This window comes from Cetorhinus maximus, chromosome 23 (assembly GCF_964194155.1).
Source record: "Cetorhinus maximus chromosome 23, sCetMax3.hap1.1, whole genome shotgun sequence".
Classification (NCBI taxonomy): Eukaryota; Metazoa; Chordata; class Chondrichthyes; order Lamniformes; family Cetorhinidae; genus Cetorhinus; species Cetorhinus maximus.
Window position 1 is genome coordinate 55,707,571 of NC_135901.1, and position 27,057 is coordinate 55,734,627.

A 27,057-nucleotide genomic window follows, 5' to 3' on the forward strand; every position below is an offset into this window, starting at 1 on the left:
TGTGACTATCCTGGCTACTGGGGACAAGGGACCATGGTGACGGTGACTGCAGGTAAGAAACATGCCTTCATTCTGTGCTGTTGGATTTGCTTCATTGTTTCACATTTCTGTTTATTTTAGTCATTAATGTGTTAACCGAAACTTTGCATTCTGTGTTTAAAATGTTTCATTGAATTATGCTGCAAAGGGATTGAACAATTCTCCTGCTTCTCGGCAAAAAAAAAATGCTCTGGGGGTCTTGTTTGAGTGATTTGCCTTTTGTCTGCTGATGAGGCTTTGTGCTTGGCTTACTTTAAATACATGAGTTTTGCTAAACAGTTTGGTGTTTCTACCATATTTAATCTCGGTGACATCTGATTGCTGCAAGTTTTCTAATCGACTGAAAACATTTTGTTTAAAAGTGTTGGAAATAACATTGTAGACAGGAAACCGAGTGCTATCAAGTACAAAAATGTCATATTAAACTATGGGTTTTAAAATAAATGCTTATCATGTTTATTTGTGTTAACTGCGCTGAGAAATATCAATATAATGTTGACGAATGTTCATCTTAAATAAGTGAAATGCTACCATAACTAAGAACAACAGAGTTAACAAATTTCCTGCCTGGGTCTGGTTTAAATGAAAACAAATTGAAACATTAAAATGCAGTAATATCGCCCGATATTACTAAAATATACCGTGAAAATCAACACAATGCATTAAACACGATCCATCGAAATATAATTCTTCTGCCATGGTTTCATATTTCTGTTTATTTCAATAAATGACTTATTCAATGAAAGGCAACTTCGGTGCGATGTATTGAGGTTTATTTGAAATGTTGCACCTGATTCTGCTGAAACGACTTAGGTAATTAAGCAGTTGTTGGATTCAGTCCCTCGGTGTTGTGATTTCATGTTAAGTGCTGAGGAGAGTATGGTCCTGGGTTACTTTGAACAGTTACAGCTCATGGACCTGTTTTGTGATTCTAAAACATGTAATGTCGATCACATCTGATTAAACCATTATGAAGGAGGGTTATAGTTACAAAGCAGGCAGGCTTTTAAATCAATATTGATAGATATATTGATGCATTTTTATTTTAGTGCTAATTGCAGATTTAACAATTAATATTTTGCACCCGATACTCCTACCTAATGCTTGAAGTAACACTGCAATGTTAAAGTGCATAACCAGCGAATTTGAACTGTGATGAGGAGTTAAATGAATATAACTCAAACGGCTATAATGCAGCAATATTTCCCAAGATTACAACAATAAAAAATAGTATTGATAGACATTTAGCAGATAATTTGTGCTATCCACAACTCTGCTGCAAAACGCAGCACAATTAATAGCAGCTGGACAAATGCAGAGGTTCCAGCAATTTCCATTGTTTTTTTTTAATATAATACACACTGATCGCACTGCAGTGTTTAGTTCAAACAGGGATTTTAAATTAATTGGTTCCTCCCTGTTTTACACAAGTTGAAAGGTGCAAATTAATTATCAATATTAAATGCGTTTTGTAAATTGCAGCTAGCTAATTTTATATATCTGCCGGGTTGCTGAACCTTTGCTGTGCAGCCAAACAGCGTTGTTCCTTCAAATTTAGACCATTATCACTAAACCAATCTTAAACAGTTTACAGTTAATGAATTGCTCAATAATTCTATTCAAATTCAGAGAAAGTCCAAAATGCATAAGGCTGTAGATGGACAAACATTGCAATTGAAGCAGGTTGGCTTAGTTTTAAATGTAACTTCTGAATTGAAGAACAGCCACCAATCTTGCAAAGCTGTGAGATATACGGGTTGAATTAAATGGAAGCTACCTTTAATTCTCATTAAAATCGTTGTTCTTTTTGCTCGTGGAGTTTCAGTGTCTCAGGTGATGCAGAGGAACTGTTATCTCTCAGTTCTGCATTGATGGTTGTGGATCTTAATTTCAATAAGTAGCATTATATATTTAAACAGAAATTGCTGAAAAAAATACTCAACAGGACTGGCAGCATCTGTCCATGGAGAAGCAGAGATCTGAAGAAGAGTCATACCGATTCGAAACGTTAACTCTGTTTTTCTCTGCACTGATGCTGCCAGACGTGCTGAGTTTTGCCAGCATTTTCCGTTTTTATATCAGATTCCCAGCATCCGCAGCATTTTATGTTCATTATATATTTAAAACTCATTTACGTGCATTATGTGGATTACGGGAATGGTATATCGAAACTTGGCTGTATTATTATCTAGGGGAGGCTCCGAAAATGGCGACAAACTGCCAGGGCTACATTAATTGTTAAAAATAAAAATGCTGTTGAAATGTGGGATGATATTTAAACTCCGGAGTCCTGCTTTAGTGACTAGAGGATATCGCAATCCATTTTTTTATTACCGATTTGAGTACCCGGATAGTGTTTGAACAATGTTAAGCTGCCCACTTATAATTCTATCATGTGAAATACACGTTTAGAACAGAAGTGCTTTTATGTCTTGCCAACATAGTTACAAACATGAAAAGCTTACACGGGTGTAGTTATAGGAGCACATTCTTATAAATTTTTGATCATCTTAATTTATTAAAAGTAAGATAATATATTTGTCCGAATGTGTATCTCATTATTTGTTTAATTTAAGAAATGTCACCTTAATTTAATTAAGCCGATTATTAACAAGAGACAAATCAGAAGAAGAATAAAATTATTAACTAACTTGGCATAATAGGGTAAAATATCAACAATGTGAAAATAGAATCTAAGATCAGTGCAAACTCATTACAAAAAAAATCTCTCAAATGTGCTGCGCTGAGTCCAGGATTAAAGTTAAAACTCATGGTTGGAGAATTTTAAAAATTATTTTCAGTTAACTTGGAAAGCAACATGTTTCTTACTCAGCTGCCTTCAGCTCCTTTGGATGTTTTTGTACAATTTAATTAATTACCTTCGTGTATTGCCTCAGCAGTTTCAATGCTTACACATAATTCTGAAATTATGTCAGTGAATAATCGGATTTCAGTGTAATTATCTCCCGATTTGTTAAATTCTTGTTCTGTTACAATGTCCCTGTTATAGACATAAATTACCATGAATGTAAATTATTTTGATGAACCTGTTCTCAGCCAAACTAACTCTAAGGCTGTTGTGAAAACTGTACACAGACAGGGAGATATTGCAGCCCCTCAAAGGGAGTTTTTCAATTTAGAATCAGCTTCATTTCAAAGAAGTGACGTGGTCATAAATTTACAGAAGTTTTAATCTATTCAAACGGATTAATGGATACTGGAGAAATCTATCTTTAATAGAATGATTTTTGCATTGTTTATGTCTGTTCTGTTTCTATGTGCGTGGTCACTGTGCGAGAATCAGAAGCCTGCTGGCTGTTTGTGAACTTTCTGGTTCATTCTCCTGTATTTCAGGGAATTAATTTCGAACCATTATATAAGAAGTTTGTATATCCGAGGAAGGTGCAAGTCTGTTCTTAAGTTTGAGAAGGTGTCTCATAAATAAGATCAGTATCCCAGTTTGTTGAATTCAGAAGGAATGCAACGTGTAGAAAGATATTTTTCCTGTTCAGTGTTTGCTGTATCAGAGCCGGTGGTTTGTTGATGGTCCAGTCTAAGCGCAAGTTTTAACTAACAATGCGGAATAGAGGGCGTTTTAGAATGCATCCCACCATTACTATTTCTGAAACACAGCGCTTCACAGGACTGTGCAAAGAGAGTTTTAGTATAATTCACCTGTTCTGTATCTGACATGAGCGTGTTGGCACTCTCAATGTTCAAGGAACTTTAACCACTATCAAACACATTGGCCGTGAGTACTCCGAATTAGGTATGTAAAATTAAATGCCTTAATTCCTCCAATGAAGTAGCAGATCATTAATTTGAAGCACATTTCATTCTAAAAAAAAAGCCAAGTTTCTGATGAAGGGATGATGATTAAACATTTTCAATAACAGATAATATTTGAATCAGATTGTCCTGACCTAAAGATCAATTTCAGGACAGTTAAATGAAGTGACTGTAACGTTACCTTCTGCGATATGATCGAATCTGGAAATAAATTGTGCAGCTTAATTGGACAGTATGGTGCCTTACTCCTTGTCTAATGCAAACTACTGTGGGAATGAAAGCTGGAAAAATATGAATTTAACTTAACTCAATGCACAACCAGATTCCAACTGCCCTAAGGACATTTGATGAACTATCATAGAGGCAGTTTTACTGTTGTCCTAAGGGCTTTACTAGAGCTGTGAATTTGATGTGGAACTTCAATGTTCTTCTCTCTTGTATCTAATCAGAACAGTCTGTGAACTGTGAACATTTGATTGTGCAGTGTAGATGAAACGCCTTTTTCTGAACATGTATCTATTCATGCATCCGTTTTTCCATCCATCGATGCAAAGATCCATATATCGATCTGTTTGTCTGTCTGTCTGTCTGTCTGTCTGTCTGTCTGTCTGTCTGTCTATCTATCTATCTATCTATCTGTTTACCTGCCTACCTTGTCTATCTGTTTGTCTGTCTGTCTGTCTCTATCTTCTATCACTCTATCTATCTATCTATCTATCTATCTATCTATCTATCTATCTATCTATCTATCTATCTATCTATCTATCTATCTATCTATCTATCTATCTATCTATCTATCTATCTATCTATCTATCTATCTATCTATCTATCTATCTATCTATCTATCTATCTATCTATCTATCTATCTATCTATCTGTTTATCTATCTATCTATCTGTTTACCTGCCTACCTTGTCTATCTGTTTGTCTGTCTGTCTGTCTCTATCTTCTTTCTATCTATCTATCTATCTATCTATCTATCTATCTATCTATCTATCTATCTATCTATCTATCTATCTATCTATCTATCTATCTATCTATCTATCTATCTATCTATCTATCTATCTATCTATCTATCTATCTATCTATCTATCTATCTATCTATCTATCTATCTATCTATCTATCTATCTATCTATCTATCTATCTATCTATCTATCTATCTATCTATCTATCTATCTATCCATCCATCCATCTGTTTATCTGCCTGTCTCTCTCTCTTTCTCTATCGATCGATCGATCGATCTATCTATCTGTTTGTCTATTTATCTATCTACCGATCTCTTTAACTCTCTATTTATCTATCTACCTATGTATCTATCTATCTTTTTATCTAACAAAAATAGCTGATAATAATGGATTATTTGTAAACACATTGAGCATTGACAGCTTTGGAGAGTTAATTCTGAATTGTGATTGGCCGAAAGCCAACCGTCCATGCTATCAAATAGTCTCATTGAACAACTCTGGGTCATGCTTTATAAAAGTGCTAAAAGTTTGTCTGTAAGTAATGAACCTAGTCGATCCACCGGTCGGAGTTACAGAATCTTTAGAGCAAATGCTGCCAAGCATCATCCAAGTTTATCCCCTGAAAACAACAACATGTTGAACATGAAACTAGAATAGATTAGTTTAAAAACCCCTCTGGCCCACTGATGTCCTTCATGGAGGATAATCGGCCATCCTGGCCTAGAGATAGCTAAATGTTGCTGTATTAAAATAGTCATTTGCTGGTGATAAGAGGTTGATAGTAAAATACTTTAAGCGAGAGCTCAGTGGAAATAATGGGGAAGGGTCTAAAGTGAAAATGTTTGAGGAATGATTGATGTTTTCCTCAGCAGATGAGCAAGGGCTGGAGGAAGCCCAGGTTACAATATCCCTTATTTAACTCGCAATTATGTGGCCTCATGTGCAGTATTTCCCTTTTCCGACTTGTGCCTCATCTTGTGTACAAGACTGGCCATCATGGCGGCGTGTCCCGTTGGGCATATCAACTCCTAAATGCAGTTTATGATCAGAGTATTTTGGAAATAAATGATACCAATCTTAAACTTCGAACAATTTGCTTATTTCATAAGCACGAATCAAATTTTTAACTTGTTTAATTGACTCTTCTTTCCCAGCGACATCGTCTCCCCCCACCCTCTACGCCCTCCTCTCCTCCTGTGAACAATCAAACACTGCTGGCTCCGTGACCTACGGCTGTTTGGCTGCGGACTACTCCCCCGAAATCACCAGCGTTTCCTGGAAGAAAGATCAAGAGACGATCACAGCTGGATTGAAGACTTACCCATCAGTGCTGAACAAGAAGGGGACCCACACCCTGAGCAGCCAGTTAACCATCACCGAATCAGAGGTGGGAAGCAGCACAATCTACTGCGAGGTTCGACGGAGCGACTCGGTCTGGGTGAAGGAAATGCCAGGTTCGTGTTGTGGGATGCACAGGGCGGCAGGGCCGGGGCTGGGTGAAGGGTAAACGTGGTCAGCAAATGAGTTATGTTCAAATTCTGCATCACATGGGTTAGAATTGAGTGAGAGTATTGTGTATAGTTTAGGTGCCCATATCACACTTAGTGTATTGTGGATACCTGTATTCTCCACATCACACTTAGTGTATTGTGGATACCTGTATTCTCCGCATCACAGTTATTGTACTGTGGACAGTTTTGTTCTCCACATCACAACGTAGTGTACTGTGTATAATTAAGGTCTCCACATCACAATAGGTGTACTGTGTGCAGTTATCCCCTCCATATCACACCGAGTATACTGTATGTAGTTCTGGTTTCCACGTGAGGAGAATGCTACAGGGACGTCACAATAGGAGCTAAACTACTTACAAGGACAATACCAGAGCTGATGGATTACATCTGTCAAGTAACAGCGAATAGGCTGGTGGTCTATTCTCGACAAAATAAAAATCTGTGGTGGGACCGAATAAAGGTCCTCAGACTTCTGAAATAATTTGACAGATTACACAAGAATTAGAGTCATGTTTACAACAGAATGTTAACAAAAAAACAATTGGCGACTCTGAATCTTCTTTACACCAAGGATGAGCAGAATGTGGGACTTCTTCTAGGTGAGACGTTACTGAGACCCTGTTCAGGGGAATCTTAATAGATACATGAGGGAGATTGTAAAGAAGGTGGTTTTTATACTGCAAGATGAAGTAGAGTGAGAGGAAGTTCTTGTGGATCCTAAAGTCCAGCATTGAACTATGGGGCCGGCTGGCCTGGTTCTGTCCTGTGGATTTTATGTAAATAGTTTTACAGTTTTTAATTGTTTGATTTGAAGCAAAATTATTTCCAAATAATATGAATTTTCTTGCAGATATTGTGGTGCATCATCCAACTGTTCTCCTCACCGTGAGTCCCAGTGAAGAAATCACAAGCAGCAGATTTGCAACCATCGTCTGTTCAATCGTTGATTTCCGTCCAAATTCAATCAACGTGAAGTGGATGAAGAATGGACAGGCCATGGTCTCGGGCTTCGTCACCTCTCCCGGCTTTGAAGTGAACGGGAACTTCTCAGCGACCAGTCAGCTGACAGTCCCCGCTGGGGACTGGTTCAGTCACACGCTCTATACCTGCCTGGTCACTCATAAAGGGGTCACTCAAAGCCGAAACATCACCAAACCTGATGGTAAGAGACACAACCCAAGAAATTTCAAGGCCATTCTTGGTGCCAATCTCTGTCCAAGCCAAGAATTATTTTTGAATGATTAAAATTCAGAGAATGTCTCCCATTTGCCAATTTGCCCGCTTGCGTTTCCTTCCAAAGGAAACACAAACACACTGAAGTAATCCTATCATTTACACAGCGTCTTTATCAGCATCAGATTGTCCTAAAACACTTAACAGCCAATGAATGACCGTGAAAATGTGCTCATTGTCGTAAAGTAGAATATTCAGCAGCGATTTGCTGTACAACAGTTTCCTATAAACTGGGACATGATGCTGACTGGATTTATTTATTTATTAATTGATTTCATTCTGTATGTTGAGGGACGCATGTTGTCCAGCAAACAGACACACTTTGGCTAATCATTTAGATTTTTTTTCCCAGATTTCCAGCAATATTTGGATTTTAGAACTAAATAACATTTTTGGTTTTGCTGCTGGGGATGGTTCAAAGTAACTCAGGAGGGGCGTAGGAACAAGGAGTGAATGTCAGAGAGTAATACCAGGGTGCATGGAATTCTGGGAGAGGGAGCTAACACTCAAAGAGGGTATAGTCAGTTAATAGATGGAGTCAGGAGAAGGAAGCATGCAATGAAGCCTAAATCAGTGTTGCACTGCATGTATGTGAATGCACGGAGTATAGTTAATAAAATTTGGGAGTTACTGTCGTAGATTGTCTTGTGGGATTATGATGTTAAGGCGATAACGGAGATAACGGTAAGCTTAAGGAAGGGCAAAATTGGGTGTTAAATATTCCTGGTTACAAGATGTTCAGAAAAGACAGGAGAGGGCATAGAAACGGGGTGGGGTGGTCGTGGCGTTTTTGGTTAAGGAGAATATTGCAATACTGGAGAAAAAAATGTGTCAGGCGATTCAAGGACAGTGCCAATTTGGCTGGTGCAAAGGAATAAGAAGGGTGCAATTACATTGCTGGGTGTAATGTGTACACCGGAATAGGCAGTGGGAAGATAGAGAGGAGCATGGAAATAACAGAGAGGTTTAAACATCATCGAGTAGTTATAATGGAGGGGGGAGGGGTTCATTACCCGAATATATACTGGGATAGTGGTACCGTAAGGGGCAGTGAGGGAGCAGAATTCCTAGATTATACTCTGGAGAATTTCCTACAGCAGTGTCCAGTGCAAGAAGAAAGGAGGCACTGCCTGACATCGTTCTTGGGAATGAGGTGGGCCAAGTAAATAAATTGACAGGAGGGGAGCATTTAGGGGACAGTGATCATTGTATCATAAGGTTAAGGATGACGGTGGAAAATCACATTGATCAATCCAGGGTAAGAATAGTCAACTTGCAGACAGCGGACTTCAATGGGGCAAGAATGGGGCTGGGCCTGATAGACTGGAACCAAAGGTTGGTGGGAAAAACAGTAGCTGAACAATCGGCTAACTTCAAAGGTGAGATGGTTTCGGCACAGTCAAAGTATGTTCTCTCAAAGGGGAAGGGCAGGAGAAGCCAATCCAGAGCTCACTGGATGGCAATGGGGATAGAAATTAAGTTAAGGAAGAAAAAATGTGCTTACAGCAGGTGCCGGGTAGCAAATACATTTGAGAACCAAGCTGAATGCAGAAGGTTCAGAAGGGATGTGTAAAAGAAAATACGAGAAGCAAAGAGGGATAATGAAAAAAGACTGACAGCTAACATAAAAGGAAATCCCAAAGTATTCCATAAGCATATGAATGGTAAAAGGGTTGTAAGAGGAGGAATAGGCCGATTAGGGATCAAAAAGGAGATTTACACATAGAGGCAAGAGGCATGGCTGAGGTGTTAAATGAATACTTTGCAGCTGTCTTTACCTACGAGGTAGATGTTGCCCAGGCCATGGTGACAGAGGAGGAAACTCAGTCACTAGAAGGGTTTAAAATTGATAAGGAGGAGGAATTGCATCAGCTGTTGGCACTTAAAGTTGATAAGGCACCGGGACCGGGTGAGATGCGTCCAATAGAACTGAGGGAAGTGGGAGTGGAAATTGCAGAGATACTGACAATAATTTTTCAGCGTTCCCTGCATTTGGGGGAGGTGCTGGAGGACTGGAGAATTGCAAATATTACGCTCTTGTTCAACAAAGTTTATAAAAGTCTGCCCTGCAATTACAGACGAGTCAGTTTAACATCGGTGGTGTGGAAACTTCTGGAAACAATTATTCCGGATGGAATTAATATCATATGGGATAATGTAGATTGATTAGGAAGATTCATCATGGATTTATTAAAGGAAAATCCTGTATAACTAACTTTCTGGAGTTTTTTCAAGAGTTAGCAAAGATGGTTAATGAGGGCAAGGCCGTTGATGTGGTCTATATGGACTTCCAAAAGGCTTTCGATACAACACACAACAGACCTGTGAGGAAAGTTATAGATCATGGAATTAAAGGGACAATAGCTAAGTGGGTAAATATTTATATATATAAATGATCTAGATCTTGGTTTACAGGGGACAGTTTAAATGTTTGTGGACGACGCAAAACTTGGGAGAATTTGGGGAAATGTGATGTCACACTGACAAAGCAGGCAGTCCCGGGCCCTAACAGTTGATGTTGAAGTCGGTACCTCTCACAATACAGTACTCGACCAGTACTACATTTCTGGTATCAGCTACACTTGTGTTCAAACATCTGGAGTGGGGATTGAACCCATGTTCTTTCTGAATCAGAATCCCCCGATGATCAGGATTCCATCAACTCACAAAACACGGTGACATTTTGTTCAAAAGTTGGACAGTGAGTCATTGGTTTTAATTTTATCCGAAATTGATTGATCACATTGTGAGTAGGATCGATGTCTGCAGGCCTTTACTGGTAATTGCCCACGACTTCAATTCCGACAAAGATGTGCACTTTATTTCTGCTGCTGTTTTCAGATTGAGCAGCGCTGATAGCAGTTTGCATAGTCTCGGCTGCAATCCTTTGAGTACAAAAGTCTAATGAGTGATCGAATTGCGGTGTTTCGGTTAATTAATGAAATTGGAAAAGGGGAGAAATGTTTAGTCCTCCAAATTAGGGATAGGAAAATCCTGAGGAAGGCGATTTTGACAACATTTTCCTCACACTGTGAAATATTATCACTTTCCTTTTCCCCAAGATTTTCTGAGGCTGGGAATCAATTGACATTTCAAAAAAAGAGATTAACATTGTTTTTTTGAAAATGTTATCGCACGTGACAGAACGGGGAGGATAAATGGGGTTAAGGCGCACATTATCCTTACAGAGAGACATAGAGGGCTGAATGGTCTCTTCCTGTGCTGTGAGCATTCTATCATTCACTGATTCCTTGATTTCGGGACGTGTGATAATCTGTCTATAAAACAATTGTACCTGAATTTATTCACATTGTTGCACCGGCATTTGGTTTATCCAGTCCCAGTGGTTCTGGCTGGAAATACACATGGAATGTTATGGAGTCTCCCGGAATTATTGCAAGTCACTGACCTTCAAATAATGATGGCCTTTACATGGCAGGGAGAGGTCAAATAAATATTCCCGTCGTGAGAGTGAAAGCTGAATACTGGGTTTCTGATTCTGAAGATGATGTTTTGGTTGACATTCATTTCTGCTTCACAGTTTCCGACTGCACCGATCCCGTAATTACTCTACAGCCGCCGCCAATAGAACAGGTCTTACTGGAGGCGACAGTGACCTTAACCTGCATTGTGAGTAACGCCCCTTATGGAGTCCTCGTGAATTGGACACAAGAGCAGAAGCCTTTGAAATCAGAGATTGCTGTCCAGCCGGGAAAGGATCCTAACAGCGTGGTCAGCCACCTGAATATCTCAACACAAGCCTGGCTGAGTGGGGCTGAGTTCTACTGCGTGGTGAGCCATCAGGATCTGCCGACTCCTTTAAGAAATTCCATCCACAAGGAAGAACGTAAGTGGTGAGAATGAATCAATAAGTGAGCTAGTGTGCAAATTCCCAGTGTAAGTTTAAGAACCAATAATTAGTGTACAGTGCATTAATGAGCTAGTCTGATTGGTAATTCCACTAACTAAAATCCCTAGGCCCGTACATGAAGCATTCCAGCAGTAAATTCATAAGTAGGTGAATGAACAAGAAACTGTACTGCAGGGTTTGATGATATAAGGTGGGAGGAGCTTGGTGTACAGTTTAGACACCAGCACAGAACCGTTCCGCCGAATGGCCTGTTACTGATGAAACTTTCCAATCCAATCCCGCATATTCTCAGTGTAAATGATTGCATCCACATCTGCTCCGAGCTAGAAAGCCGGTCAGACCCTAAAGTGGAAAATGGAGATCTTGAAAAGTCAAAACAAAACACATTTCTCTCACAATCTAACCACCGGTGTCATTTTCTCTGGAATTCTCCAGTTTTTTTTTTGACATTTATTGTAAATTTTTTGCAGCTAAATATCCGCGGGAACCATCCGTCTCTGTCCTCCTGCCCCCGGCTGAAGATGTCTCCGCTCAGAGATTCATCTCCCTCAGCTGCTTAGTGAGAGGTTTCTCCCCCCGAGAGATCTTCGTCAAGTGGACCATCAATGACAAGCCGGTGAATCCGGGGAACTACAAGAACACCGAGGTGATGGCGGAGAACGGCAATAACTCCTTCTTCATGTACAGCCTGTTATCCATTGCAGCGGAGGAGTGGGCCAGCGGCGCTTCTTACTCCTGTGTGGTGGGACATGAAGCGATTCCCTTGAAGATCATCAACAGAACGGTTGATAAATCCAGCGGTAAACCGAGTTTTGTGAATATTTCCCTTGCACTGATGGACACCGTTAATTCATGTCAATGAGAATCTATCGCTTACATTTCGTACTTTAGTAGAAATAATAAAGTATTTTCCTCCAATTGTGAATTAAATACACAGCTACTTAATTAATTGTGTTTTCTAGTTTTGCTAATGTTAGGCCTGTTTAGTTGATGTCGGGAATTTACAGGTCTCAGACCCGAGTCTTGTACAATCAGTGCACCCAGCTCAGATACACCCTGGGTTAGAGACAGAATAATTCTCATCCATTACAGAATTCTGCAAAGTTACTTCACCAACTTGCCCCTCGCTGAGGTGAATTCTGACAATGTCCCATTTCCCACCAGCACACACAGCAGCAGCATTTAGATCCCGTTGTTCCTGTTTAATGTCCATCCATTCAAAGTTCTACCAGCTGGAAGTTGCCGCATCGCACCCACTGGGAACTGAAGTGAGGGTCACACGGGAACGCTAAATGTTACTCCACTTAACCAACATAGAAAGAGGGGACGGCATTAGTTAACGCAATGTACCAGCACCTCCCCAACAGAGACAACCGGAGGGGAAATTGTTTAGCCAACGAGAGGGAGTGGAGAGGGGAACATTAACTCACTAAACTCCCAGTCGCAGAGCAGAGGGTTTAGAAGTCAACAGCTGTCTATGATATGGGTTCAGGTACAAGGCGGCTTCTAGATTCCTGCGCTCATATTGTAATCTTCAATCATGGCAATCATGGTGCAACATGATATCTTTGAAACGCTTTTCAATCTCCTGTTCTTGTGAATCATAAGATGCCAATGATTTCTCATAATCCAAAACTGAACTGCTGATTCAATCCTTCCCATTTTTCCAGTTATGTTCCTAATGTTTCTGGGTACTTCTGTTTAATTCTTGCATTCTATCGCTTGATGTCTCATTGAACCCCACAGAAAACACATTCATTCACAGAATACAGAATAGTGTTCTCCATCGATCATACCTTCACGGTCAGGCCACGTTTTTCATGTTCAGAGATATGTGGAACAATAATAAAAAAAGCACACACACTGACACAAGCTCATAAACACACACGCACACAAACACACACACACACGGACTCACAAACAAACACACACACGCACACACACACAACAAAGGCACACATGCATTCTGACTCAAGATCTCTCTCTCTCCCAGACAAACACATACAGAGGCACACAGGCACAAACACACGCACACACAAACACTGACAGGAAAAAAATGCACACAAACACTAGTACATAAATATACACTCACACATACAGGCTCACACACACACACACACACACACACGCACACAAATACACACACACAGACAAAGACAGACTCACACACACCCTGGCACATGATAACACACACACACACACAACAAAGGCACACACGCATTTAAACACAAGATTTATCTCTCTCTCTCTCTCACAGACAAACACACACACAGGCACAAACACGTGCACACACAAACACTGACAGAAAAAATGCACACACACTGGTACGTAAAAATACACACACACACACACGCAGACTCTCTCACACACGCGCACACACAATCTCTCAAAGACACACTCACACACACCCTGGCAGAAGGTCACACACACACACAACAAAGACACTCATGCATTCTGAAACAAGATGTCTCTCTCCATCTCAGAGACAAACACACACAGAGAGACACAGAGACAAACACACGCACATGCAGACACTGACAGAAATAATGCACACACTGGTACATAAAGGTACACACACACACAAACAAACACAGACACACGCAGCCACATGCTGACGCAAGCTTATAAGCACACACAAACGCAAAGAAGCACACACACAATCTGACTCAAGTTCTCTCTCACGCACACACAAATATGCACACATACAGACACAAGCACAAACAAGCGCATACGCGGACACAAACAAAATTGCATACACACACGTACACAAAGGTAGGCACACACACACGCACACACACACACACACACAAACGCACACCCGCTAGATCATGCACACATGCCTGAACACATAAACACAGACTGACATACACACAGACAGACAGAAGCAAACAGACAGGCACAGAGGCGCACACACACACACACAAACATACATAAACAAACACACACATACACACACACACACACAAACATACATAAACAAGCACACACATCCACACACAAACGAAAACACACACAAACATACATAAACAAGCACACACACACACACCACTAGATCATGCACACATGCCCGAACACATAAACACAGACTGACATACACACAGACAGACAAAAGCACACAGACAGACAGAGAGGCACACACACACACACAAACATACATAAACAAGCACACACATTCACATACACACACACACACACACACAGACATTGACACAGATATGCGTACACACATGCACTTACAGACACTCAAACACATGCATAAACGAGCACACATACAGGCACACACAGGCATCCACATGCAGGCAGACAGACACACACACAAACACACATATATACATAGAGACAAAGACACACTCGCACACACACAAGCACACACAATCACACAAGCATATACACACACCCACGCACAAGCACACACACCTGCGCACAAGCGCACACACACACACACACACACACACACATACATATACAAAAAAGTCACACAATCAAAAGACACGTGTAAACACACACCTCCACACGCTGATAAATATACACCCACAAACACACACACAGGCAGAAGATCACACACACACACACAAACATACACAGGCACACAGAAACACACACACACACACAGACGCACACACGCATATACTTACACACATTTCCACACACACACAGGTTCATACACACACAAGGAAAAAGAGACACACATACACAAACACACACACGCATACACACACACACACACACACACACACACAGACACACACACACATACACATACGTACACAAGCACCAGCATACATACACACAGATGCTTATGCACAGAGCCACACACACAAGCACACACAAATGCACATGCAAACACTGACCCACACACTAATAAACATACACAGGCAAACACACAGGCATACACACAAACAAACCCACACACACACTCACAAGAGCACATATATACACAGAAAACATGCAGTCATGCACACTCACAGTAAAACACCACAAACATGCACATATGCAAACACATACTCACAAATATACACACACAGCAAACAGTCAAACACACATACATACACAGGTGCACACACAAACACCACACACACACACATGCACACAGACACGCACACACACACACACACACACGCACACACCTAAAAACGCAGATACTCTCTCACACACATGCCCTCACAGTCACACACTTACAAACATGTGTACGCACACAAACACATATGCATATATACACACACAACAGACACAAATACAGATGTACACAACCCCGTTTGCAGACTCATACAGGACATGTAAACATACACATGAACATGTTCATTACTATGCTTCAATGAACACAACAATATAGATCTAAAGACACACTATCACACACAATAATACACTTACATAGGCATTTCTACAAACACATTAAAACATTGACACACGGGCACACAGACACACAGATGATCAGACCTAACATTTTCAGAAACACAGAACAAGAAACAACTGAATATATTCACGCACTCATAAAAAAACAAAAACATAAACACACGCTTTAGTACACATGGACACGTAAACATACATAAACACATCGTTATAAATATCCATCAACGCATACATAAACGCACACCTTAACATACTCACACGCTCATGGGGTCACCATTATTAACATAGCCAACATAGAATATAAAAAGGCACAATATCAGATATATTAACAGGCATGGAAATAAACAAACTCTTTAACACAGACATTAATAAGTGAACATAAAGATTAACGCATAAAGTCACATTAACACACTGATACACACACATTTACAAATGAACAAACATACACACACAGGAGCGCCACACATAAATAAGCATATCAACACTCATGCCACATGAACACACACATCAACCCTCATATAACATGGCACATAAACACAGTTAAAGGCAGAGCAAGAGATACTCCTGCACACATATGCAAATATTAAAAAACAAAGGCAAATGCCAAGCTACAGACGAAAGAATAATACAAATATATTTTGTTAACGGACACATCTTCCAAAAATTTCTGGGAGCACATAAAGACCCAGGAAACACACTGAAGCAATGTTTTAATTGTAAATTGATTTAAGTTAATTATATGCCAAACATTCCCATCACAAATAAACAAATAAGATGAAAATTCACCAAAGATATCTTACAGAGTTCAGAGTCTCGGAATTAGTAGCTATCAGTACCTATCATTAAAATAATTGTTATCAATTGGTAAACCTCCTGCAATTTCCATCATAATATAATCAAAAGATAGGTCAGTACGAAATTTGTTCCAAAATAAACTGGTGTCGAAGGGGAAAAGAACACGTTTTCCAATAGGGAAAGGATGAGGAATGTAAAGTGAGAACAGCTGTGGAGTTAGTAACAGACAGAGATTGCTGAGAGTCACTAATTCATTAATAGATATGTATTGAAAATTGAATTAGAGAACAAACCAATTGCTTGAGGAAGATACAATACAATTAATATATATATAAAAAAACAGCAAGACACCCTCGATTAATAAGAATGTAATTAAAATTTCTCGGTTCTATCCCTGCAGATTCCACAGACCGCATGTGGATTGAAGAAAATGAGGACGATAACGGGAACATCTGGACAACCGCTTCCACATTCATTGTCTTGTTCTTCCTGAGCATTTTCTATAGCACTGCCGTCACTCTGGTGAAGGTGAGAAGATTCAATCCACTAACACTACAATCTGACAGAAGCGGTTTGAAAACTTTCTAAATGTTTCAACAACTAAAAACTATAACATAAATGCACCAGATCATAAACATCTGCTTCATTATTTTCTCCCTCTTTTACAGATCAAGTGATCGGTTGAATTTCGGACCCAGTAGCTTTTCCTCAGCTGTTCATTAAGATCTCTGTATTCCAATTTAAAATATGTTCTCTTGGTGATCCCGAATCTGTAACCGAACCTGTAACAGTATTTCCGTTTCCCTGTATGAAATGTGCGAGATGATAATGGTTGTAATGTAATTGTAGCATCTAATTTCCCTGGAGTTAGGATTTCAATTGTAATTAAGTAACTTTTCTCATTCCTTATTCACTATTGTTCCCTTCCCTTTCCGTTAAGCCGCTGTTTTCTCTTTCTGATCTATGTTCCAGTGGTACATACAGTTTACCAACTTAGAGCGCATGTGTTCTGTTCTCAATGTGACCTCAGGCGTTATACTCACTTCTGTTAACTTTAAAATAAACTTTCCTGTAAAATATCCTCTGACATTGCGAATAAATCTGGAATGAAAAGTGAACTAACTGTGACTTTGCTGAATTCCTTTCTCCAAGACCCATCGACACTGTTCCATTTTCCCTATTACACGTTTCTCCCAGTTTTACTGGTCCTGTCTGGGATCTATTTGCCCACAAGTCTCCACTAGGCCGCCCATCGGTGTATCGAGGCCTTTACCTCTGCCTGTTTCTGGCAATTGCCAGAGGTAGAATGATTGAACTGGGAGGGTCACCTCAGTGATTTCACTCATACTCTGGGTGGCCACAGTCATATGTCAGGCAATTCTAAAGAGCAGGAATCGGCTTCATCAGAGGCTGATACACGACAGGATATTTAAGCAGAAAACTTCCTTAACAGTGCCCCATTCAACACTCCCACGGTTGGTGCAGCCAGGGTCATAAACAGGGTAAAGATCCCTCTGCATTATCCGATTAAACACTTTGAAGGCGGGGATCCACGGGCTAAATAAATAACACAGGCAGAACAGGGAGCACAAACCAAGGAGAGTCTCCAGAGACTGGGAAGTGCCTGGCACTGATATATGATCGAGTGCAAATCCTGTAAATTATTACAGAGCTTTAGGTCTCTTGGACATTCCGGGGGGACAGAACCGCGAAAATGCCAAAGACGGGGTTCCACGTTATGCAGCAAGTAAACATAAACATGAGGCTTGTTCCCAGATCCTGGAGCCGATCGGATACTGAGACACTGGCTTCGCATTTTCTCTTAAATACACAAACAGTGATTTCCCGCACCCAACCCAAACCCACCCCTTTCTGTTAAACCGATACACGGTCCACGTCCAGGTAAACACATTGGCCGTGCACTTCCACCTTTTCTGTTAAGTCCATTAGCCCTGTCATTCTCCCTTCAGCTTTGATAATGAACTGTCTCCCTGATCAGCTCATTCCCTCTGATACCATCTCCCTGAACTGACTGAACATCACCCCAGGGATCCTCTCTCCATGCTCCATTCCCTCTGACACAATCTCCCTGAGCTAACTGAACATCACTCCAGGGATTCACTCTCCCTGTGAGATAGAGACTGTCTGAGATAGTGTGTGTGTGAGGGAGAGTGTGTGTGGGGGAGAGTGTTTGTGAGGGAGAGTATGTGTGTGAGAGAGAGCGTGTTTTTGAGGGAGAGTGTGTGTGAGAGAGAGTGTGTTTGTGTGACAGAGAGTGTGTGTTTGAGGGAGAGTGCGTGTTTGAGGGAGAGTGCGTGTGTGAGAGAGAGTGTGTGTTTGAGGGAGAGCGTGTGAGGGAGTTTGTGTGCGAAGGAGAGTGTGTGTGAAAGAGGGTGTGTGTGTGTGAGAGAGAGAATGAGTGTGAGGGAGAGCGTGTGTTTGAGGGGGAGTGCGTGTGTGAGAGAGAGTGTTTGTGAGAGAGAGAGTGTGTGTTTGAGGGAGAGTGTGTGAGAGAGAGAATTTGTTTAAGATAGTGTGTGTGTGAGGGAGAGTGTATGTGTGAGGGAGATTGTGTATGAGGGAGAGAGTGTGTGTGTGAGCGAGAGAATGTGTGTGTTTGAGGCAGAGGGTGTGTGTGTGTGAGGCAGAGAATGTGCGAGTGAGGGAGAGTGTGTGTGAGGGAGAGTGGGATTGTGTGAGGGAGAGTGTGTGTGTGAAAGAGAATGTGTGTGTGAGGGAGAGTGTGTGTGTGAGCGAGATTGTGTGTGAGGGAGAGAGCATGTGTGTAAAGGAGAGAGAGTGTGTGTGAGGCAGGGATTGTGTGTGTGATGCGGAGAGTGTGCGAGTGAGGGAGAGTGTGTGAGGGAGAGTGGGTTTATGTGAGGGAGAGTGTGTGTGTGAAAGAGAATGTGTGTTTGAGGGACAGTGAGTGTGAGGGACAATGTGTGTGTGGGAGAGAGTGTGTGTTTGAGAGTGAGTGTGTGGAGGGAGAACCCTTCTCCATCTTTCAAATGGAGAAAAATCCCTCCTCTGTCTTTAAAAAGGAGGGAGATCCCTTCTCCGTCTTTAAAAAGGTGTGAGATCCCTTCCCCATATTTAAAATGGAGGGAAAATGGAGGGAGAAACGTGCGCTGAAAAGCTGTGTCTCTGTCACATTTAAATTACTAATGAGTGAGGAGTCAACTCTGTCATAAATGTCCCAGTGCTGAGCGAACATAACTTGGCCACCGTGAACAAACCTAAAATGTCTGACAGATGTTTTTGGATTTTTGACAGATTCTCACAGAGAGAGATAGATGGGGATAGAGAGGGGGAGAGAGAGAAACTGAGAGAGAGCGAGAGGGGGAGAGAGAGAGTGAGCCGGCAAGAGAAAGATAGAGTGTGACAGAGAGAGAGGGGGCGACAGAAATACGGGCTGAGAGGGAGAGAGACAGAGCAGGGATGAGGGATGGGGACGGGGCGAGAGGGAGGGAGAGGGAGCAGGGGTGAGGGATGGGGTGAGAGGGAGGGAGAGAGGGAGAATGTTGAGCCAGCGAAATGTTGTCCCTGTGCGATGACAGTTACCTGACTAGATTTTATAACATTGCAGCATTAAGGTACCGTGTGTACTGAGTGTAACAGTGTTTGCTGCTTCCCATCATATCATAGATTTTGCTGTGTGTGTTGTATGAATCCACAGGTGAAATATCCAGAGGAGGGACACTGAAGGCTGAGTAGGGAATGATCGACCAGGCTCGAGGGGTCTCTATGTGAGAGGTCCTGAGATCAGCCCCTGGGGGAGAGCATTCTACACCTCCGTCTAAACTGTAGAAAACCCTTAACCAATACATTGCGTTCTGTCTCCCTCTACACTGTCCCCATCAAACACTCCCAGGACAGGTACAGCACAGAGTTCGAAACAGAGTAAAGCTCCCTCTACATTGTCACTATCAAACACTTCCAGGACACGTATAGCAGAGGGTTAGATACAGAGTAAATCTGCCTCTACACTGTCACCATCAAACACCCCAAGGGCAGGTACAGCACAGGGTTAGATACAGAGTAAAGTTCCCTCTACACTGTCCCCATCAAACACTCCTAGTACAGGTACAGCACAGAGTTAGATACAGAGTAAAGCTCCCTCTACACTGTCCCCATCAAACACTCCCAGTACAGGTACAACACAGAGTTAGAAACTCAGTGGACTCACTCTAAACCGACACATCAAACAATCCCAGGACAGGTACAACATAGGGTTCGATATGGAATAAAGCTCTTTCTACACTGTCCCCATCAAACACTCCCAGTACAGGAACTGCAAGCGATTTTATGTAGAATAAATCTCTCCCTAGAAAGTCCCCATCAAGCACTTCCAGGCCAGGGACAGCACAGGGTTACATCCAGAATAAAGTTTCCTTTCCAACCTCCTCTCAAACACTTGCAGCACAGGTTGGAGCTACATCTGCACTGTCCTATCAAACACTCCCAGTACTGTTACAGCACAGGGTTAAATGCGGAGTGAAACTCTGTCTGCCTGAACTGTCCTCGGAAAGCTCCCAGGGCAAGTATAGCACAAGGTTGGAAATAGAGTAAAGTTCGATCTGCACTGTCCCATCAAACACTCCCAGGACAGGGACATCACGGAGTTAGATACAGAGTAAAGTTCCCTTTACACTGCCCCCATCAAACACTCCCAGGGAAGGTACAGCACGGGGTTAGATATAGAGTAAAGCTCCCTCTACACTGCCCCCATCAAACACTCCCAGGGAAGGTACGGCACAGGGTTAGACACAGAGTAAAGCTCCCTCTACACTGCCCCCATCAAACACTCCCAGGGCAGGCACAGGTCAGGGTTAGACACAGAGCAAATCTCCCTCTACACTGTCCCCATCAAACACTCCCAGGACAGGTACAGCACGGGGTTAAATACAAAGTAAATCTCCCTATACATTGCCCCCATCAATCACTCCCAGGGCAGGTACTCTATGGGGTTAGGTACAGAGTAAATCTCCCTCCACACTGTCCCCATCAAACACTCCCAGGGCAGGTGCAGGTCAGGATTAGATACAGAGTAAATCTCCCTCTACACTGTCACCATGAAACACTCCCAAGACAGGTACAGCAATGGGTTAAATACAGAGTAAATCTCCCTCTACGTTGCCCCCATCAAACACTCCCTGGGCAGGTACAGCACGGGGTTAGACAAAGGGTAAAGATCCTTCTACAATGTCCCCATCAAACACTCCCAGGGCAGACACAGATCAAGGTTAGAGACAAAGTGAATCTCCCTCTACACTGTCCCCATCAAACGCACCCACACAGGTACAGCACAGTGTTAGATACAGAGTAAATACCCCTCTACTCTGTCCCCATCAAACGTACCCACACAGGTACAGCACGGTGTTAGATACAGAGGAAAGATCCTTCTACATTGCCCCAATCAAACACTCCCAGGACAGGTACCACACAGGTTTAGAGAATGAGTAAAGCTCCTTCTACACTGTCCCTATGAAACACACGCAATACAGGTACAGCACGGGGTTAGATACAGATTAAAGCTCCCTCCAAACTGTCCCCATCAAACACTCTCAGGACAAGTACTGCATGGGTTAGGTACAGAGTAACGTGTCGTCTACACTGTCCCCTTCAATCACTCCCAGGACAGGACAGAACGGGTTAGATACAGGATATATCTCCCTCTACACTGCTCCCATCAAGCACTCCTAGTATTGAATGAGCACCGGCTTATATGCATAGGAAAGCTCTGTTTGTCTGAACTACTGTCCCCAGAAACACTCCTAAGGCAGGTAGAGCATGGGAGCTAGATACAGATCCAAGTTCCCCCTGCACTGTCCCCATCAAACACTCCCAAGACAGGTACAGCACGGGGTTAGAAACAGAATAAAGCTCCCTCTGCACTGCCCTCATCAGCACTCCCAGGACAGGTACGGCACGGGGCTATTTTTAAAAATTTATTCATGGGGTGTCACTGGCAAGGCCAACATGTATTACCCATTCCTAATTGCCCTTGAGAAGGTGGTGGTGAGCTGCATCCTTGAACCTCTGCAGTCCACGTGGTGTAGGTACAACCACAGTGCTCTTAGGAAGGTGTTCCAGGGTTTTGACCCAGCGACAGTGAAGGAACGGTGATATATTTCCAAGTCAGGATGGTGGGTGACTTGGAGGGGAACTTCCAGGTGGTGGTGTTCCCATGTGTCTGCTGTTCTTGTCCTTCTAGATGGTAATGATCGTGGGTATGGAAGGTGCTGTCTAAGGAGGCTTGGTGAATTCCTGCAGTGCATCTTGCAGATGCTACACACTGCTGCTACTGTGCGTCGGTGGTGGAGGGAGTTAATGTTTGTGGATGGGGTGTCAAACAATTGTAGTGCTTTGTCCTGGATGGTGTCAAGCTTCGTGAGTATTGTGGGAGCTGCACTCATCCAGGCAAGTGGGGAGTAAGCTCCCTGTACACAGCCCCATCAAACGCTTCCAGGACAGGCACAGCACAGGGTTAGAGACAGAGTAAACCTCCTTCTACACTGTCCCCATCAAACACATCCAGGACAGGTACAGCACAGGGTTAGATATAGAGTAAATCTCCCTCTACACTGTCCCCATTAAACACTCACAGGATAGGTACAGCACGGGATTAGATACAGAGCAATGCTTCATCTACACTTTCCCCATCAATCACACCCAGGGGAGGTATAACACGGGGTGAGATAGATAGTGAAGCTCACTCTGCAGTGTCCGCATCAAACACTCCCAGAGCAGGCATAGCGCGGGGTTAGATATGGAATAAAGCTCTCTCTACACTCTATCCTCAAACACTCGGGCTGATATAGCTTGGGGTTAGATACAGGTTAAAGCTCCCCATACAGAGTCACCATTAATCAGCCCCTGGAGAGCTACAGCACAGGTTTACGTACAGAGTAAATCTCCATCTACACTGTCCCCATGAAACACTGCCAGGACAGGTGCAGCATGGGGTTAGACACAGAGTTACCTCTCTCTACACTCTCCCCATCAATCACTTACAAAGCAGAAACCGCAAGGGACTTGATGTCGAATAAATCACTCTCTGGACAGTCCCCATCAAGCACATCCAGACCAGGTACAGCACAGGGTTAGATACAGAGTAAATTTTCCTTTACAATCTCCTCTCAAACACTTCCAGGACAGGGACTGTACAGAGTGAAGCTCCCTCTGCAATCTCCCTTTCAAACATGCCCAGGACAGGTACAGCAGAAATAAGAAACAGAATAAACCTTCCTCTTCATTGTTCCATCAGACGCTTGCAGCACAGGTATAACACAGGGTTATCGACGGTCTGGAATGCGCTGTCTGGGAGGGTGGTGGAGGCGGGTTGCCTTGCGTCCTTTAAAAAGTATCTGGATGAGCACTTGGCACGTCAAAACATTCAAGGCTATGGGCCAAGTGCTGGTAAATGGGATTATGTAGGTAGGTCAGGTGTTTCTCACGTGTCGGTGCTGACTCGATGGGCCGAAGGACCTCTTCTGCACTGTGTGATTCTGTGATTTGGTGATTGTTTGATAGAGAGGGTCAAGATCCCCCTACAAAGTCCCTTCAATTGGTGTACAAAATTAAGGAAGACTTGCTGTGATGAAACAGAACTTTGGTTAAAATGGCCAAATGATGTATGTGAAGACCTACAGGCTGTCAGGTAGAGCAACAGGGACACACACACAGAGACACCGACACACGCACACACAGACACACGCGCACACAGACACACGCGCACACAGACACACGCGCACACAGACACACGCACACACACACTGAGCAAGGGACAGAGAGGAACAGTGGCAAATTTGGATTTTCGAAAGGGATCAGATCATGTCTATCGTAGATTTGTGAATTAAAATTTGACTCAGTATCATTACAATTTGCGAAGACAGTTCTAAACTTCTACGACCCTTTTCGTGTGGAAGTGTTTCCTTCCACTCTGTTGCATCAAACACCCCACGACACGTACAACATGGGGTTAGATACAGTGTAAAGCTTCCTCTACACTGTCCCCATTACACACTCCCAGAACAGGTACAGCACGGGGTTGGATACAGAGTAAAGCTTCCTCCACACTTTCCCCATCAAACACTCCCAGGGTATGTTGAGCATGGGGTTAGATACAGAGTAAAGCTCCCTCTACACTGTCCCCATCAAACACTCCCAGGGTATGCAGAGAATGGGGTAGCTGCAGAGCAAATCCCTCTAAAATTGCCCTCATCAAACATTTCCTTGCTCATGTGCTCCAACTCTTTGGCAATAAAGACACTCAGTCCATTTGCCTTCCTAATGATTGGCTGCACCATCATGTGAGAGTGTGTATGTATGTGTGAGTGTGTTGTTCTGTGCCTGTGCTTGCCTGTGTGTGGGAGCTCTCAGTGTCTGATATAAGCTTCCCTATTTTGCCTTCTCCTGTCCTGTCCGCTCCTTGACATCAATTGTGCTCTAGATTTGGGAGGTTTCTAACCACCCCCCCACACCACCCCCCCACCCCCCACGCCTCATCACCTCAATGTCCCCCATAAAGATTCCATTTAAAACCTTTAATTGTTAAATCTGGAAAATCACTGGGAGACGGAATTCTATTCCCCTCCCTGTCAGTGCAAAACTAATAACACTGGGAGAGAATTCACAGCTGGATTTAGACAATACAATCACCAAGGAATAATATATTTTGGAATGATTTGTTCCACTCAGTACTCAGGGAACCTTAATGTTACCAGAAGGTGTTATAATATATATTCTTATAATAGTGGCAAAAATTTCACTGGGTCAAGATTCCCAACCAATACAAAAGTATTCCACGAAGCAAGGCTGACAAATTCAAGGTGAGTTCCTCTGCTTACAGTACAGAGGTACTGCACGGGTTAGGAACAGAGTAAAGCTCCGTCTACACTGCTCCCAACAAACTCCCATTACTGACTGAGCATCGCGTTAGACACAAATGAAAGCACAAACTGTCTGAACTATCCCCAGATACACTTCCAGGACAGGGACAGCATCGAGTTAGAAATGAAGTAAAGCTCCCTCTACACTTTCCTGGTCGAACACTCCCAGTTCTGGTACAGCATAGGGCTAGACACAGAGGAAAACTCACTCTACGCTGTCCCCATCAAATACTCCAAGGACAGCTATAGCACAAGGTATAATTGTGCACAGAATATTGGTCCCAATGCACAGTTCCAACGAAACACTTCCAGGCCTCGTACAACACGGGGTTAGGTACAGAGTTAAGTTCCTGCTAAACGGCCTCCATCAAACACTCCAAGGACAGGTACAGCACGGATTAATATATAGAGTAAAACACCCTCTACACTGTCCCCATCAAGCACTCCCAGGACAGGTATAACGCTGAAGTAGATACGGAGTAAAACTGTCGCATCCAACACTTTCATAACAGGAACAACACAGGGTTATACAGAGGGTCAAGCTCCCTCTACGCTGTCCCATAAATTGCTGTACAATATTAAGGAAGTCTTGCTGTGATGAAACAGGAATTTGGTGTAAAAATGGCCACCATGAACCAAATTAAAATGGTGAAATGATGTCGGTGGATGCTTAGGTACAGAGAGAGCAAAATACACACACACAGAGACACAGACACACACACAGACATCACAGTCACCCACACGCACACATGAGAACACACACAGAAACAGGCATACACATGCACACACATAAACGGACACACACACATGCCCACACAGAAACAGTCACAAACAAATAGATTCGCAAACACACACACACAGGTACAAATGCACACACATATGCACAAATAGATGCACAAATAAACACACACACACAATCGAACAGATATACACACGGACACACACAGTCAGCAAGTAACAGAGATGTACCGAAAAATACCTGGATTTCTGAAAGCATCAGATCAGGTCATTCTTATATTTAAAAACTAAAAATTGACTCAGTATCCACTGCAATTTCCAGAAGACAGTTCCAAATTTCTACGGCCCTTTACATGGGGAAGTGTTTCCAACTTCACTTCTGAAAGCTTTAATTTTTACACTATGACCCCATTGTCCAAGATTCCTCAACGTGTGGAAATAGTTTCTCCTCATCTAACCCATAAGGTCCTTTTAATATTTTGACAACTTGTATCAAATCACCCTGATCCTATTAAATTCTAACCCTTGGAATCCAGGTATCAACCCGGTAAAGCTATGCTGCACTCAAACCGATGGACCCTCAAGGCTCTTTGGACCTGTTTCAGGCTTTGTGACATTTAAAGAAGTAATCTTTCAATCCTTTCTCAGTTCAAAGTGGGTGAATTCACATTTGCCTTCATTGAATTCCATCTTAACACAGGTTTTCCCTTTCACTTAAGGTTTTATTATCCCTTTTCAATCTTATGCTACACTGCTTGCAATGCTGCCTATGTGGCATTATATCATGTTATCTTAAAGCATTAGTAACTACAGTGAATTTTTGGACACACAGACACAGGCACACACAGACACACACACACACACACAC

General features: G+C 42.4%; 1 gene segment (V, D, J or C); it reads left to right on the forward strand.

The window, feature by feature from the left end:
* The first annotated feature begins 33 nt into the window (after window positions 1–33).
* On the forward strand, window positions 34–12,357 carry LOC144698058 (Ig heavy chain C region-like). The segment is given in 5 exon segments: window positions 34–52; window positions 5,949–6,248; window positions 7,159–7,470; window positions 11,083–11,388; window positions 11,883–12,357. Coding segments are annotated over 5 exon segments (1,329 nt in total).
* The last annotated feature ends 14,700 nt before the right edge of the window (window positions 12,358–27,057 follow it).